This window comes from Vidua macroura, chromosome 16 (genome assembly GCF_024509145.1).
Source record: "Vidua macroura isolate BioBank_ID:100142 chromosome 16, ASM2450914v1, whole genome shotgun sequence".
Classification (NCBI taxonomy): Eukaryota; Metazoa; Chordata; class Aves; order Passeriformes; family Viduidae; genus Vidua; species Vidua macroura.
In genome coordinates, this window is record NC_071586.1 from 11,144,264 (window position 1) to 11,162,019 (window position 17,756).

At 42.6% G+C, this 17,756-nt stretch overlaps 1 protein-coding gene across 10 annotated transcripts in view; it reads left to right on the forward strand.

Annotated features, from left to right (window-relative positions):
- The first annotated feature begins 439 nt into the window (after window positions 1–439).
- SUN1 (Sad1 and UNC84 domain containing 1) overlaps window positions 440–17,756 on the forward strand; it is a 33,477-nt gene continuing 16,160 nt past the window's right edge. For 4 of the 10 annotated variants that reach the window (XM_053992521.1, XM_053992525.1, XM_053992530.1 and 1 more), the window contains exons 1-4: window positions 440–544; window positions 11,027–11,123; window positions 16,715–16,906; window positions 17,238–17,428. In XM_053992521.1, coding sequence (XP_053848496.1) covers window positions 11,047–11,123; window positions 16,715–16,906; window positions 17,238–17,428 — 460 coding nt within the window. In that variant the 5' untranslated portion in view covers window positions 440–544; window positions 11,027–11,046. Of the gene's footprint in view, window positions 545–4,295; window positions 4,391–4,660; window positions 4,962–6,319; window positions 6,408–11,026; window positions 11,124–16,714; window positions 16,907–17,237; window positions 17,429–17,756 lie in introns of those variants that run through there. The other 6 variants (XM_053992522.1, XM_053992524.1, XM_053992523.1 and 3 more) reach the window with 6 other exon arrangements.

Genomic DNA, 17,756 nt, shown 5'->3' on the forward strand with positions numbered 1-17,756 from the left:
ACAAACTGGGGATCTGCCACTATGTCCTTTTATTAGGTCTTCTGGGCATAGGACTTAACAATATGCTAACCTTGCTTATAATTTACCATATTTCAACTTGTATAACCCAAATTTCTTAAATCCTTTTACAAAAATGTACTGTTATTGAGTCTTCTGTGGATGCTTTATGAGTCTGGATTTTAAAGTCATTTTCTTTGAGACTCAGCTTTCATCTTCAATCTTTTACTGGATCAGTAGGAACTCAACTAAAATGTTTTGGGGTTTTTTTTTCCTGTTTGGCCAGATCAGCTCTTCTATTTTCTAGATTTAGTTAGTGCACATTACAGAATGTCACTAGCACCGTATGCATTACGTCACTTTTAAGCTAGGGCAATTTTGGGGAGCAGAGCTGTTATCTCAAACTTTCAGGCACTTTAGATAAGCAGCCTTTAGCCCTGCCCTTCCTGTGACAAGCAGTTGGGCCTCTGTCTTCGTCCTTGTAAGCCAGAAGACCTGTTGTGGAGGATCCTGGTACTTGGATTCTCAGCAAAACAGAGGTTTTTAGGTAAGTGCATACTTTTGTCTAACTGAATATAGAATCTTTTATATATTTGTTAACTACCTTAAATAGACTGAATTAATTAGATGTTGAGAGGGCACTGACAAATGAGATAACTAAACTTTGAGACAGGGTCTACATCAAAGAGGCTGGTGGTTAGGTGTGTTCCAGATCCATCCACTTCTCATCCGTGTGAGTCCGTCCAGGCAATGTGCAGACTTCCTCAGGAACGCTCTGGCAGATTGCAGACACTCTGCAGGTGTCCAGCCCTGCAGGGTCATGTGAGCCCAGGGGAAGGTGCACTAATGCACCTCTCTGCTTGTGTCAGCAATCTGCTCCCAGACACTGACCTCCAGCTCTAACTGCAAAGTTATTACAGGCTGTAATAACATATCACAGCTCTAATCTAATCTAATCTCTACACAGAGAAATTCAGCTATTAAGGTATAATAAGTCAAAACCAAGAGTAACCAGAAAGAATTAGTATAGTCCATAGTACTCTTTTACTACGTAGTATTATGATAAAACTATCCAGTTATACTGCAGTATAACCACAATAGGTATTTATGTCATTATGGTAGAAGTTATTCTATTTATTTATTTATTATAAATAAATTATATGATAATAGTTCCATATGGAGAGGTTAGAGTTCTGATGGGCTATTGCAAAGGCTTTATCTTGCTGGGGGAAGCCCCTTGTCTGCACAAACATACCAGAGCACTGCCCCAAAAATAAAGTAACATCTTGGCTTTGGAAAGCCAACTGCTGGCTTGAGAGCAGCCAAGTTTCTGTTTCATTTGCAGAATCTGTGTTAGGATCCCTGCAAGGGAAGGTGAGCAACTGTTTGCTAGAAGAGTGGATCAGAGCTGGTCCTGCTGGATACATCATGGACTGCTCTGTGTCTCAGCCCTCCATGTGAAGCTCTAACCATGTTTTTAAGAGAGAAAGAAAAATAAAGGAAAAAAATCTTCATTATTAGGCATCTGAAGGATCAACAAAAATTACAGTTAACAAGCTTGTGTCCATTTACTGGGATCAATCCCCCAGAGAAGCAGGAGCTGAGCTGAAGCAGCAGATGAGAGCTGTGAGGAGAACGGCTGCTCTGCCGGCCTGCCTTGGGTGTAATCGGCTTTTCTTGTTAATGTCTGAAATCCCCTGTAAGTCAGGACCACGGAGATCTAGTGGCAAAACTGAGCTGAAGTGCTCTGCATCCCCCTTTACCTGATAACCCAATTGCTCTGGATGCAGCACCCATTGCCTTTGGCTGAGGGGTGTGGGGAAAGGGCCCTGCTGAGCTTAACCATAAAGGGATGCAGGTGGCGAGAAACCTTTTCTTTAATGAGCAGGAAATCAGATTTACAGATATTTTAGGTGATTTTCATACTACTACATATATATGATGATCTGCCCAGCAATGGACAAAAAGGTCACCAGTCCCATCCTGTGCAGCAGTATGCCATGCCCAGTACCACCAGTCAGAAACACCTGACTGCACTGGTTTCTGCCACATTCAGTTTGTACCTTTGATCACTGTGGGGATTTGCCCCTTTTGACAGCGAGGACCAGAATGTGAAGCACAACAGGTTTGCTAGGTGTGACTGCAAGAGAGCACTGGGAATGGGAATCATATGGGAAGGGAGCAATAATGTGGGGGAAGGGAAGGGAAGGGAAGGGAAGGGAAGGGAAGGGAAGGGAAGGGAAGGGAAGGGAAGGGAAGGGAAGGGAAGGGAAGGGAAGGGAAGGGAAGGGAAGGGAAGGGAAGAACTAGAGAAATGTGGTCCTTGGATTGGTTTGGCCCTGTATTTCAGTTTCGCCATACCTGGTGTCAGTTAAGAAGGTTTTTTTTTTCTCTAAATTCTTAAGTGCCCTCTACAATGTTAAAAATGGAACGTTGTTAATGTAGTTAATTTTTATTCTTACTGACCATTTTTCTCTATACACTTCAGCTTAGCCAATAAAATTGTCAGCCCACTTTACATTCAGAATTTTTTTGAGGCTGAGAAACCTTGAAGGAATTTTTGTTTGCCTCAGAGCATTTTTTTTTTGAAATGTGGGAAAAGTAACTCCCTCTACACACCAGCTTGTTTTAACAAAACCAGGACATCTGACCAAGTTCCCCTTAAATCTTGGAAAATTAAAAAAAGCTCTATTGCCTCTCATAGCTGAGGAGTGGAAAGAAAACTGAGCTTCAGCCATCACCCTCCAGCCAGCCTCTTGGCCTGGTTGTGATGGGAAAACAACTGCTCAGGACAAGTCAGAGCAGCCCGGGAAGCTGGAGCAGCACCCTGGGAGAACGACATGCCTTGTCCTGCCAGGGCTGAGTGCTGCCTGCCCTGCCTGGGCTCCCGGGGAACAGGGTGGGAAACATCCCTGAGAGGGCCTGGCCTCACAGCACCAAGGAATTTCAAGGAGATTTAAACTAAGAGGTGATTTTGCCCTGAGTATCTTAAGCTTTTAAATATTATCTACTCTTAAGACAGGAAAACAGGTGTGGAGTAAGTACAGAAAGAGAAGGAGTGGCCAGAAAACTGATTCTGCAAAATACTCAGCCATATGCAGGGAGGAGGAGACTGGTGCAGGGCTGCACATCTGACCAAACCAGACACTGGCTTCCAAGTGTTACTGGGGTCAGCTCAATTTTGGCTGCAGCATCTTAAAACTGTCATGTAGCTGGAGCAAAGCACTTTGAAAAGAAACAGGAATTGCCCAAAATCAGTGCTACATCAATATCAGCTAATACCTTAAGTGAATGTGTTTATCTTGCATTTTCTGTTTCTTAAGGATTAGCTGCCTTCTCTCATTTTGTATCCAAACATAAATACGTAATTATTTGATAATTACATATTTCTTAGCCAGTCTTTCACAGCAAGCTGAGTCATTTCTCTTGCACACACAAGTAAATAACAACTTATGGCCTGGTTAGCCTTTCCCAAGTGACAAATTCCCTATTCTGTTCACTGACATTGCACCATCCCTGCCGACAGCTGGGCCCACAAGAGAACTGTGGACTCGAGGGAGGTAGGCTAAAGGCTTAAAAAAGTCACTCAGGCACAGGCTCCACATGGAATGTATTTGTATACGTTCTCAGAGTGTTTGAACAATGGGGCTTGTTTCTTCTCTGCCAAGAGCCAGTCAGTCCCATTCCTGGAAGTGTTCAAGGCCAGGCTGGACAGGGCTTGGAGGAACCTGGTGCAGTGGGAGGTGTCCCTGCTCATTGCAGGGGAGTTGTAACTAGATAGGCTTAAAGGTCAGCTCCAAGCCAAACCATTCTCTGATTTCTTTTCCGTGTGGCTGTCCGGAGGTTTCTGTGGCCCGATGATTTGGTTGGGCACCCCACGGAGCCGAAGCGCTTCAGTCCCACCGAGCGGCTGGCTGGGCTGTGCCAGAGCCAAAGTCTTAGCGGAGGAGGGCGAATCAAAGGGAAGGAAAATCCCAAAGAGGCCGGGTAGGAAGGAAACAGAGGAAACACTGGGAGAGAAAGTCAGTGAGTCAAGCAATAGAGTGAAAATCTGAGTTAACTCTCCTCGCCTCTCCACTGCTCGCTCCAGAGGCTCCCACAGCTCCATTTTGCGGAGGGGGAAGGCGAGGCAGGAGGCGGCCGGGCTGCGGCCGCTGGCGGGGGCAGCCCCGGAGCGGGGCCCGAGCAGGAGGAGGCGGAGGCGGAGCAGGAGCCCCGTGCCCGTGTGTGAGGGGCCGCGCGGGGCGGGCGCTGAGGGGGCGCTGCCGGCACGCGCCGCGCGGGCGGGGCGGGGGCTCCCGGCGGCCTCGGCAAAGCGGGCGGGGCCCGGGCAATCTCAGCCGCCGCCGCCGCCGCCGCCGGCTCTGCCTTTCCCTCGCTGCACCGGCACCAGGTAACCCCCGCCGCGGCTCTCCCCGTCGCGCAGGGCCGGGCCGCGCTCCCCCGGCCGCCCCCGGAGCGCGGGGCTGGAGGCGGCGGGGCTCAGCCCGCCCCGGCCGTTGCCAACCGCCCCCGTCCGCGCTCACCCGTCCCCCGCCCGCCCCCGCCCCGGCCCCGGCCCGCCCGCCGCCGCTTCCCGCCGGGCCGGGGCCGCGTGTGGCGGCCGCCCGCCCGCGTGGGAGCCCCCGGGGCGCGGTGTCTCGGGTCTGCGGCCTCCCCCGAGCGGGGGATCGGCGTCCCTGGCTCGGGCAGCGGCGCAGGGGAGGCAGCGGGGCGTGAGGCGCTGCGGGCTGGAGTCGTGGGGCAGGCGGTGCCCCCTGGTTAGCCCGGAGTTCTGTCTGTCGGCTCTGTTCGCTGGGAGGAGAGAGAAACCTCAGCTGCCACGGTCCCTCTGGGCCTGGCACCTGGAGGGCTTCCTTGTCAGAAGAAGCTGTAACCTGCAGCTTTCTGCCCTGATTGTGAAAGAGCTGATAAGTGCGCGGTGGTTCCGGCGCTCGCCGCAGCTGCCGAGCCTTGGTGCAAAGGTAATGTGCTGTGATGGGTGTTGTGCTCTGGGTAGCACAGGTAGACAGACCTGTCCTCGCTGTCCCCCGGCTGTCACCTCGGCAGCTGCTTCTGTGGGGAAAGTGTTGTTTAACAGCCCGGTTTACTGTAGAAGAGTTTGGTATCGCTCGCGGAGTGAGTGACTGCTCGTGTTTTTACAGCAAAATGTGCTGTAAAAATTTCAGTGCTGTGCTCCTTTTGTGGTGATAGTGCCGAGTTCCTCGTGCCATGTTCACGTTTGGCTGCCCTTCAGTGACCACAGGGGTAGAAGTGTCAGGAGCACTGGAGACAGCACCTGTTTTCTGACAGTTCCACTAAGTTTTATATCTGCTGGGAAGAAAAAGTATTTGGTTTGCCTTATTTTACATTCCTTATTTTACGTTGCCTTATTTATACTATGTTAAAATAAAACACATTTTTAAAATATATTGTTTGTAATATGTTATAGGGAATGAAAATATTAGCCAGTAAATTCCGGGTTTCTGCAGCATTTGCAGAATCACCATCTGGTTTTCAGTTTAATATTACGCAAAAAGGAAGTTCAATATTTGTTTTTGGTTTTTTTTTTATGTTTCTGTTTCATTGCTTTGCAACTGACTATTCCAGGCAAATGCTTCTGTTGAATTTCCCAGTGAATGCTAATGTCTAATTCTTGCTTTTGCATATGGGGGTGAATTACTAGTTGCTGATTTTCATACTAATGTTGTGGAAGTGAGTTGCAGGGCGTTCTTCGTCGTGAGCTGGACAGAGGGTTTTATTGACAAGCTTAGCTTTTATTGACAAGCTTTTTGCATTGATCTATTAGTAAATGTGGTGGTGTATAGATATCCTTAAACTGCGGTGCTTGACTGGCTTGTAATTTGGTGCTTATAAGGCGTGGACGTTTAGGCATTCCGGTGTCTCTTATAAAGAGTAAGATGTGGAGGTTTAATTTGATCGCTAATACTGGGGGTGTTTTATCGGGCAGGAGGAGCGTGACGGGCGAGGTGGAACACGCCTTTTGTTGTGTGCCGGCGGGCTGGGGAGCGGAGCCGCAGGGGTTAAGGCGGCGGGCTCGGCCGTGCCGCCGCCTCCAGTGAATTCAAACTCGGCGAGTGACGGGCGGCGCGGGGGCCGGGCCGGCGGGCGCTGCGGGCTTTGTTGGGGCCGGGAGCCATTTTGGCTCGATGGCACGGCGTGTGCCGCCCGCCGGCCGGCGCGCCCTGAGCCCGGGCCGCGGCGGATGGCGGAGCTCGGGCTGCGGGGCGCAGGGCCCGGCCAGGCCCCGAGCGGCGTGTGCGACACGGCCCGAGCGGGCCGGGCTCCGAGGTGGTGCGCTGGCAGCGGGGCCCCGTGTGTAAACAATGAACGGGCACGCTGGTGGCTTCACCGCGGCTGAATGTGTGCCTGGTTCTTGTCAGCCTCCCCTTTAAAAAGCGTTTCGAGAGGTACAGAATGTGAATGTGCGGTGTTGCTGCTTTGTGATGAAGCTGGGTTTTGTTGTTAGTGCTGTAGTTTGACACCTGTGTTTGGGGATCTGTGCCATAATGCTCGATGGTAACATCTAGTGTAAAATATTGGTTTTATTACTTGTGGGTTTTTTGTTTGGTTGCTCTTTGGTTGCTCTTTTAAAGGAATAATAATGTGTTTTATGAATGTGTGTTTTAATGTTGATTTAGCTTGGAGCTCTTTGCTCTTCAGCCTGTTTAAACCAGTAATTAACTTGCTATGGTGAAACGTCCTTTGTGGAGTATATATACTTAGGAATTTGCATTCTTTAACTAAAAACAGTGATTTTACTGGTTATTCTGAATAATAGAACAAAATAAAAATTGAAATTACAAGTAAAAAATGGCTTGCTCTCAGAAATTGATGGAGTTTGCATGTTCCAGATTCATTGTAATTAATAGTTTGTCTAAATCTGTTTAGCATTTGTGGCATCAAAGGTGTTAAGTCATAGTGACTTACTTGGCTTTAAAATGTGAGGATAGTAAAGGTTCTATTTGAAGCAGTACTACCAATATTTAAGACTTTATTGTATCATTTTTTATCCCTTGTAACATAAAAAATAAGACATGCTGTCTTGGGAATTTTCTCATTGTCTAACAAACTTTGGTGAATATTTCTACTCTGCCAGGGTGCCTTTTGTGAAATGGCAATTTACCACTTCCTTTGTTACAAAGGGTTTTACGAGGAACTGCCTGGACAGTATGTTTGTAAAAGTCTGTGTACCCCAAAAGCCATCAGTGAGGGTTTGTGTCTGTCCCTGTGAGGTGTTTGTAGTGCATGGTCAGTGTTTGGTGCTGCTCCCTCTGCCTTGTGATGCTTCTGTGTGAAAAGGCCACTCATGGAGCATTTCATCATCTTCCCTGGAAGCCAGGAAGCTTGCTGCCATGGTGCTAGGATTTTGTTGAGGCTGGCTGATTGTGAAAGTGGCTGTCAGATAGACAGACTTTTATTTCTGAGCTAGTGGTGCAGCCTCATGTCACTCAGAAGCTTCAAAGTCCTTTGGAGACAGCCAAGGGCCTTGTGTGCAGGTAAATTCTGCTGCACTGATTACAGCAGTTCCTGAGCTTCCTTGTGTTCTGACAGAGTCACAATCTGTCTTCTCCTGCCCTTCTGCTGTGCTGATTTATTGTAACACAGATTTAGTTTAATTGCAAGGGAGAGATAATGCTTAGGATGTTTGTTGTATCTGCTTCCCAAAAAAAAGGCAAATAAGCCAGCTGTCTCCTCTGCAGGAACATGGAAGCTGGCTTGAAAGCTGAGGCCCACGGAGCATCCGCTTGCATTCCAGTGGAGCTGTGTGCTTCCCTTTAATGCACTGTGGGCTGTCTTATCAAAGTGTTCTTATTACTTGGGGCTTTTTTACAACTACATGCTTGGTTCTTGCACTATACATACCTTAGTATTAGAAATAGATGTTTATGGACTTCTACAAAAGGGAGAAAGGCTATTTTGGAGTTTGGACCTGGTAATCTTGCAACAAAGCTGAGACTAAAAGTCTACATGGAACTGAGTCCAGACAGATCTGTGGTACCTAAAGCAGAAAGGTGTTGGGCACCCAGAAGTGTTCAAACTGGAACTAAGTACAGTGCCTACCTCTCAGGTTCTCTGCCAAGTTTTGTGATTAAAATTTTCAAAATATTTTATTAGCGTGTCTCTTTCTGTTCCAGTTGTGTATGAAAGTTTCATAAGCAAGAAGAATGATAATATGCAAAAGGTGGGGTACTGTTAAACATGAGTGAACAAATTAGAATGAGTCAACGTCCTCTGCCTACCCTGTCTGTTTTGTAATACAGATGTAGAATATTTCTAAATAAATTGGGTTGATCATTTATTTTGAAGATGTGGATAACCAAGATTAAGCTGTTGAACTAAAAGTCAGGCTTGAAAAAAAATCCAGTTTCATAGTAAATTCTAGATGCCCGTTTTTGCAAATGTTGGTACTCATCTCTGAAGATGACTTTCAAATTCTTTTTAAGTCAGTTAAGCCTGTTTTGTTGCTTTGAAAAACTGAGTAGAGGTTTCTCCTCTTGAGTCAGAATTAATTTTAGAGCATCAGACAAGCAGTGAATCAAACCAAACCCCTAAATCTTCTAAGAGTGATTTCTAAGTGTGGTGTTTAGATGGCAAACCTAATACCTTCACTGGAGAGCTCGGTGCTATGAAACCCAGCTATTAATAGACCTATGCCTAAGTACCTTTGAGGCTTTGCAGTTAGCACTGCCTTTGTCAAGCACATATTTTATCTATAATAACTTAATGATACAATTAAAACCTTATCAAATAAGAAATACTATTTATGTTCTAGCATTTGATTTATTCAGAAATGAAGTAAAGAGAGAACTGGTGGTGAAGGGGAAAAGAACAGGGAAGAAACGGAGCCAATATGTTGTTTTTCAAACTCGGCCGTTGCCCTGCCCATATGGGCAGTGCAGACAGGGAGGAGCTGGGGAGCTACTCAGAGCTCACTGGCATAGCTGAGCTTTCCATGTGGGAAAATATTGCTGGGTGTCAGAAGGATTAGCTACCGAGTTGCCAGTTAAAAAATAGGTTTTATGATGAAATGATGTGTGCTAAGCACACGCATCGGCTCCAGCGGAAACTGAACGAGGTTTTTCTACCTTGGGGGTTAAAATCTTTATTGGCATGAACTAATTCAGACAGATCAACCTTAATCATAGTTTTCAGCTTCAGTAGGCATATGTCTGGGAAACCTGTTTTGCTATTCTTTAATACAAGTGCTCTCTGATGTTATCAGCAGCCCTCATCTTGAAATTCACAATCTTTCCACTTTCGTTCCTGGCGAGCCATTGCTCTCTGGTCCCCATTTCCTATGTGCTAAATTGAGCTCCTGTTTGTTGATAAAGTAAGGCAGCAGTTGTTACATATTCCAACAGAATTTGCTGCTCATTCTAGCAAAAGAATGAGACTGCTTTGCTAATACTTCCGCACTACTGATTTAAGCTTCCTGTAAACAAACAATAAGTTTATGTACAAGTTAGTGAAAACATTATGGCTCTGGGGCAAATGAAGTGAACATAGAGGATCACTTAATGGAAATGTGTTCTCTATAATACAAAAACAAAGTAAATAGCGAGAGACCTTATTTTTCATTAACTGCACTTTGCATGGGACGTGCTTGGATTCAGGAAGCTACGATGCTTAGGCCCAGAAGTTTTAATATTTTTAAGTCTTCAGTAGTAATGGAAATACTCTCCTGCCTTACTGACCTCAGGATTTGGAGGCTACAGGTAGACTGACTAAGAGCATTTTAATGTTACATGTACAGATTTCTTTTGAGCTGCTTTTGCCTGTACCTGCTTTTGGTCCCCATTTCTTATGCATATGTAGCTATACAAAATGAAAACTCTTATTTCAGCGTAGGAAAGTGCATCTCCAAAATTAGATGCTTATTGATGTTATGATTATGAAAATTAGCTGGGGATATTTTTATCCTGGTTCAGATATGTCATCACAGATGTGTGGAATATCTTTTACTGCTGTTGAAACAGGAGCCATAGATAATCTGCAAGTAGCCAGGATTCTGCCTTGCTAACTGTGCAAATCCAGAATAGCCAAATCCCTGTTTGTGAACTACAAATAAGCTATCATCCAAGAATCTTTTCTGCAAAATTAAAAATTTTCTTTGGCTCATAAAACTGAGGAGGGCTGAAGGTTTTTTGCAAATACTTTGAAATTGAAATCAAATTGTTCATAGTACCACTCGTAGTCACCCATGCAGCTCTGCAAGCTTGTTGATATGACAACATCAGTTTTTATTTTCTTCCGAAAGCTATAATACCTTTCAAAGACTCCATGGAAAGTTTTACAAATGTTGCTTGGGTGGTTTTGGTTTGGTAGTTTTGGCTTTGGGTTTGTTGTTTTTTTTTGGAAGTGGATGGCACTCTGGAAAATGTGCCTAATTCTACCCTATGAGTCACTTCGCAGTTGGCTCTTTTGCTAGGGTGTGTATTCAGTGGTTTTAATGACAGGAATAAATTATGTGAAATGAAAGATACTCCCTCACTGCTTAGTGGATGGTATTCAAAAGTAAAATGATTTGGCTATATGTAAAAACTTCTTCAAGTTTCATCTGCATTATCCTTAGTTGGTGCACAGAGCAGCATGTGCTTTGCTCAGAGGGCACGCAGAGCAAAACACGTTTTGAAGAGATCTCTGAAGCATTGCAGCGTGGTTCTTTAGATTTCTGTACTTAGCTTCTTTAGGGGATACCAGCATAGCGTAATTCCTGTGGAAGTGTTGTAATTTGGTTGTGATAAGAGTTTGGCTCGTAACTGTCGTGTTCCAGAGAACTTGGAAACAGCTGAAAGTAGGGTATCATAGAGAAGGTCACAGCCAGAAATACCCTGAGCTTCCTGTAGTAATGATAAGGGATACCTGGCACTAGCAGCAGTACTACTCCACTACTGAGAGCTCCATGTTTCTGGTAATAGCTCTTCTATTTCAATGCTTAATAACACAGGCTGAACAGTGCAAGGGCTCCTAGATTGACTTTACATAATTTTAAGTCATTGCATTACTTTATTTTCACCTTTTACAGTATGATTTGAAACTGTCAACATGGACTTTTCACGTCTACACACGTACACCCCTCCCCAATGTCTGCCAGAGAACACTGGCTATACATATGCACTCAGGTGAGAACCCTTTTCTTCTTGTAGACAAACTGTCTGTTCTCTGAATGTTGCTAATCTGGAGAGTTGAGCTTTCATGGTAAGTAGCTGACTTCTTTGAAGAAGTGGGCTTTTTCTAGTCTGGTTTGAAAACAAGTGCTGTGTCCTAACTGGAGGAAAGAAAATGTTGAACTAACAGGACAATGACTAAGATAATGACTCAGTGTTTATTAGTTGCTATGAATAACTTGTGTCCGCCTAGTTACAACCACTGTTAGATTTCTATAAATATGTCCTCAAAATTCTTCGATGTTTTGTGTCTTGTAACTTCGGTGTGTGCTTTCTTTTGTGACTTGGGACCACTTTTGCTTTAAAACACTGATTTTTACACACTCATTGCCGCTTGTGTGGGACTTGGCTGGAAGTAAAATATTGATTACTTCTTTTAGCAGAGCTGCTTGTTTGGTGAATGTAAAATCTGTGTTCTAATGAATTTGCTTTTCCTTGTATCTTTTTTGTATCTGCTAATGATCTTGCTTTTTTCTTGTATCTTTGTTTTGCTTAAATCACTTCAGTTTTCTGGAAACTAACTGTAGTATTTGGTAGTTTTTGTATTATGTATTCAGAATAAGTGTTGTGATGCCTATTTTGAGTTTTTTACTATTAATATAACAGATTGTTGCTGTTCTAATCTATTGAGCTTTTCCTGCTGTTGAGTTGAGATATATACTTGCTTCAAAATCTATCAGTGATCTGAGTTATTGGTTTAGCTGATTTTAAGTTTAAAAAATTATTGTTTATTAGGATGCAGTATGAGATTTGCTTTTCTATTCCCTCTGTACGTCATTATTATGTGTTGTTATTAAAATCCATTATAGAGATAGGAGAATACTTGGCTGCTTGCCAATGCAACAGAAGTTGGCAAAACTGTAGCATTAAGAGATTACTGAGTTAATTCTCTTCTTTTGTGTGCTCCAAAACTGTACATTTCCATTTTCTGTTGGGGATCGTGGCCTTTTTTTTTTTTTTTTTTTTTTTTTAAGCTATAGCCTAATGTCAGTAGTGTTGCAAAATGTGACATGTTTTGTGTTGCATCAATTCAATTGCAATTTTTCTTGAATTTTTTGAAAAACTATTGATAAAATGTTGGTTATATACAAGTAAGTTTTCTAATTTCAAGAAAAGCATGCTGGGTAATGAAAGGTGCTCAGCAGCAGTTTCAATTCTGTATTACCGAGTGAGTTTAGTTACCTTTGTGTTGCAAATGTTCCTTAGAGATTGGGTGAAATATTGTAACTCCTGACAGGTTAAACTCCTGTGGTATTCTTGTCCAAAATTCTCATCCAGTGGAAGAGTGGGCAAGTAGAAAGGAAGATGCAGAATGATAAATCCTGTTGGATATCTGGAGGATATTTAATCATGACTTTGGTGGGGTTTATTTAGGGGACAACAGAGTGTTTGTCTTGCTGCAGTGAAGAGTGCTTTGCAAAACTGAGAAGTTGTGAAGGGGTTATATGTCCTGAAACTTTCCAGCTTGCCATTTCACTATGTTAAACTCTTATGCAGAGGTATTTAGAAATGGGTAGAGCTGGGTAAGATCAAGTTTAATAACTGAATTAATGAAGGCCAGAATAGTTAAACTAGGTTGATATTAATTCATTGTAATTCTTCCTTATGTAGAAAACAAGGATTGGCAAGCTCTTTCTTTAAAATTGTGTGAAGCCCCAAGTGTTAAAATAATGGGGGCAAACTACTTGGTACACTGATGTGACACTGCTTTCAGGGTGTCAGGAGAGTAAACCACAGTCTTTTGTGCAGACTCCTGCTGTGCCACTGCTTGCTATATGTGTGCAGAATGGCATCTATTATTGTAGCTCTTCCTGCTCTGGGTCAAACCATGTTTGAAGACTGAGGAAATTGCTAATCAGAAATATTTTCATGTTGAAATTTGTTCCTTCTTACCCCTCACCTGTATTTGTTTTGCTTATATTCTAATCTGGTTTATTCTGCCTTTGACAATTCAATCTTTACAGAATCTTTTCTTTAAAGAAATTGGCTTGAGATGTAGCCCTGCAGAAAGCAGTACAGTGAAGTTTGATACCACAAAGCTATTAATAGAGTTGGCTATGATTTATTAATAGAACTTATATTAATACTTACTGGAATCACTGTGTGTTCATAGCTGTAGTGCTTCTACTTTGTGCTTCTACTCCTCCAGCCCAAATGAGAAAAACATTTAACTGATATACCTAAATAATCTTTATCCTCCTCCAAATGCAAGTCAAACTTGTGAATCTCACCCACCTGTCAACACACAGTTTACACCCCACTCTTATGACTGATCTTTCTTTTTAGTCACCATCATCTTTTGAATTGTGTTGTCAGTTTGGGTGCCTTTAACACTTCTTCACAAATATGGGTTAAATCAATAAAAATTTTTTGATTTAAAAAAAGTTTGATTTTATTTTTCTGTGTCAGAGCATTCAATTGGGATGTAATTTTCTGCACAGTAATTGAATAAAATCCTTTGAGGTTTTAAAGTATGTTCTGGAACTGACTGAAGAAATAACTAAACATTTCAAGGTAGTGTCCTTGGACACTTAATGTAAGTAATGCCCCTGGTTAGAAAGCCGGTGAATGTTTTTGTGTTGACTATATGTCTGTCCTTGTTAGAAGATGTCTGTTCAGTTGTAGTTCTCTAGGGGTTTGCATGTGCCTGTTATCCTGAATAGTCAAGAACATCACTGCCCATTTCATTCCAAGGAGTATTTATAAACAAATGACACTTAAGGTCCTTCAGACAAGCTATAGGCATGCTAAAATTGGCAGACCTCATTATCATTCCACTTACTTGAAAAATAATCTGCTGAAGTCTAGGACATTCTTATTCTCTAGAAGCTCATATGAAGGAAGTATCAAGAAGCTGGAAATGTAAGACTAGCTCCAGTCACCAGCTCTGCCAGCAGCCATGGGAGCTGTTTGCTGGGGGATGGAACCAGAGTCCTCACTGTTTGCAGAGGTCATCCAAGAGTGTAGGCTAATTGCATCCCACCTTTAGGTGTTTCTTGGTTAGCTGTACATATTGCATAGGAGGACATCAATGTACAGGTTTCTTTCTGGCCCTTGAAAGGAAAGGCAGTGTTTTTTTTATTTACTGTAGTCTTTTCTGTAGAAGATAAAAGGCTGCATTCCAAAGCATGGGAAGTGAGATGGCAAGTTAGGAGACTTTTAGGTATTGTCCTGCTGCCAGAGGACAGATAATGTGAAGAGAATTGTTACCCTGCGTGAGAGACAAGCCCCTTTTGTTAAAGAGGAAAAGATTCCATGATGATTTGTTGGGGTTTTTTTTAGATAGTAGAGCTCAAATTCAAACTATTTATTCAACTCACATTGATATAAATGCTTATTGAGATACTTGGTAACAGCAAGTGTTCATAAACAGAAACAAATTGAGGCTGGTCACAGCTGTCAGCTTGTTCTGTGTACTTTGTGTTCTTGTGAATTGAGTATCTGTAAGAAACGTGGGGTGAAGATGAGGAAAAGCAAATGCATAGTGGCAAATGTAAATAGCAAAACTGAGTTCTGAAACAACTGTTTAGGGAGGGTCTCAATAGAAAACTGTTGTGGTTCTGACCCCTTCAGAATAACAGCAGGAGGAGCCACATTTAACCAACATTCTCTCTTCATCTCTGTCAGAGTATGAGTAATTTATATTTAGCATTTTTGAAAACTGTAAAGATTAAACTCTTTAGTCTACAGTTGGTGGAGTACATGAGAAAACATGTTATTTCTTCTCCCTCTTCCAGCCAAATGAAAGCAAAGATTAACAAGCCTAATGTATTTAGTATATATGCTGGGTTTGTTAAGTTGTGCTGAGACTCTTTCCTGCCTTGCACAGGGTTGCACTGCACAAGCCAGCGTTATCAGGGCAGACCAGTGAGATCCAGCACACAGAACCAAAGCCCTGCCATCAAATCTGTGCTACTCTGAGCCATAGAAGCAGCTACTTTGGACAGACTCTGGTCTGATCTTATGGGCTGAATGCCCAGCTGGTTTTGGAGTCATGAGATATTTTCCAGCAGTGTGTTGTCTGGGTTAGTTTTTTAGCCAAAAGAAGCGCAGTTGACATGCTCCCATCTTACATACTTTACTTTGTGTTGAGGAGCAATGAAGAAACTGATTTCAAAAGCACCACCTTGTCAGAATTACATCATTACTGTAAGTGTAGCTTCAAGGCCTTCTGGTGCTAACATAATTCTATGCTGAAGCAGTACAATACTTACCATATTATTACTTTGTGATGTTCTGAGATCTTTAATGATGGTGTGAGAAAACTATTTCCATTAAATACATTTACAAAACAAATACATTTTATAGTAGCTGTTTGTATGTATTTTTAAAGGGAAAGCTTCCATTTCAAATACAGGTTGCACAGTAGAATCTACTCATTCAGATCTAATTTGCTTGTTTGTTTTTGTCTGGGGAGAAAGAGCTGCTGTCGTAAACAATTCTTTGCTTATCTCTTTTAAAAAACCAAACAAAGCTTCCAGGAGTGCTGAAGTGCTGTTACATCTCTGTAATATCCCTGTGGCCCAAGAAGGGACAGAATCCTTATGAAAGCTGGCCTAGAGCACTTAGCATTTGGATGCTGTGGGTCACAGGGCTGAGCAGTTCTAGAACCTGACCTGCTGTGCCAGCAGCCTCTGCTCACTTACATAACTGAATGTTTCCTTTGGTTGTAAGTATGAGAATTCTGCTTTAGGCTGAACTTCTGCTTTGGTAAATTTATTTCTTACAGACTCCTCAGCTTAATCTGTTTGCCTTGTGTTGCTGCTTTGTCTTCACTGTAAGTTTTCATGGAGGCTCTGAGAGAATCACGTGTTGAAATGTGGAGTTCCTGGGGTAACGACGTGAAGGCTATCTATGTGTAAACTTGCCTCTGTGGAGAAAAACAAATTGAAGTCTCTAAACATTTTTGTTAGTTCTGAGTTAAATATTTCTAATGGTTTGCATTAAATTAAGAGATATTTTTAAACCACTTTTTTAAAAGCAAGTAATGGTTGTTAAACTGAAACAGCTGAAGTAGGGAAGTCTAAGTATCTTCAAGGGAGGAAGTTCCTACTTGTTGAAAGGTGGAGATTCAGGGTAATGTGGCATATGGATCCTCAGTTCTCAAAACAAAGACTTGGCAAACAGAAAATCGACAAAAATAAACTTAGACTGAAAATTAATCTTTGTCTTGCAACTTGGAGTGTGTAATTTTTAATTTGCTGCTAGGCCTGGTGAAGAAACTGTGGCATGAATGGCTTCCACTCTCAAATTGGTCCCAAAAGAATGAGTGCTTGCTCTGGCTAAACTTCATATGTGGTTTCCATGGTGGTTGTTTCTTTCTGTGATTTGCTTTCAGTTGTAGAACTTGTAATATGAATTGCCTAGGAGAACCTTGAATATCTACATATATCTAGATTATTTGGGTTATTTGGTATATCTTGTGGGGATTGTACCAGAACTGTGAATAAACTGCATTTAATGGAAACTTGGACTAGCTTGAAAAAGATGTTTGTTACCAGGTTGAAAATTCTCCCAGTAACTTTGCTGTTCTTATTTTACTGCAGTTCGAGTTATTCTTCATCTGCTTTGGATTTTGAGACAGAGAATAAAATAGATCCAGTGTTTGATTCACCCAGAATGTCACGGCGTAGTTTACGGTTGGCTGCTGGAAGATACAGTAAATCAGATGATGGACAGAGTGATTCCCTTCATGACAGCTCTTATGCTGGAAACATGTCCTTCAGGGATCAGTCTAAGTAAGCATTTTTAGTCATCACTAGTAAATCTTGAGTCTTACTTTTGAATACAATAATGCAAAAAGGTTGCCCATAGGTCTTATTTTTTATTCTTGGCATTTGCTGCCATACTCTGAAATTTATGTTCCGTATGTGCTTTGCAATGACAGTTTTTTACAAACATCTTTGTCAAATTATAGGTGCTTGAAGGCGAGGACTTCCTTTCAAGCTTCGTTTGCTCTGTTTAGTCACATCAGTGTTGAAATGACTGTTTATTCATTTATTAATAAAGTGAGAGAGTAACAGAAATGTGTGTCTTTATTGCTATGTCTTACTTGCCTTTGTTTCCTAGGGTGGTAAAGCAACGCAGAAGTATGAGCAAGCAGTCTGGCAGTGGAAGACATGTGCCAAGGAAAAATCTGTCCAGCTCATCTATTTTTAGCCAGAGCAGTTTCAATAGCCATGCCAGTGATACATCAATGATATCCACTATATTGGATGAGTCTCTGATTCGGGAACAGACAGAAGTTGATCATTTCTGGGGTAGGCAATAATTGCTATTGCTTGTATCAAACTGTGCAAACTGTTTGGTTTGGTGTGTATAAATTTATGATCTTTGCATCACCTGTTGTCCATCCTATCCCCAAATGTGTGTGCACTTGCACTTCAGCTGTAAGGGTCTACTTGTTAAGATGCCCATTGGAAATTCATGGTCCAGTGTGTAAATTTGATTTACTGGCATGGTTAATGTCAAGACGTTGCACACTCAAGTTAATATGCCAGCAAACATAAACACTTCTGTGATGCAATGCCATAATTGTCTCCTGTCATTGCTATCTTCAAGATGTACATTGAGTTCTCTATTTAAAGA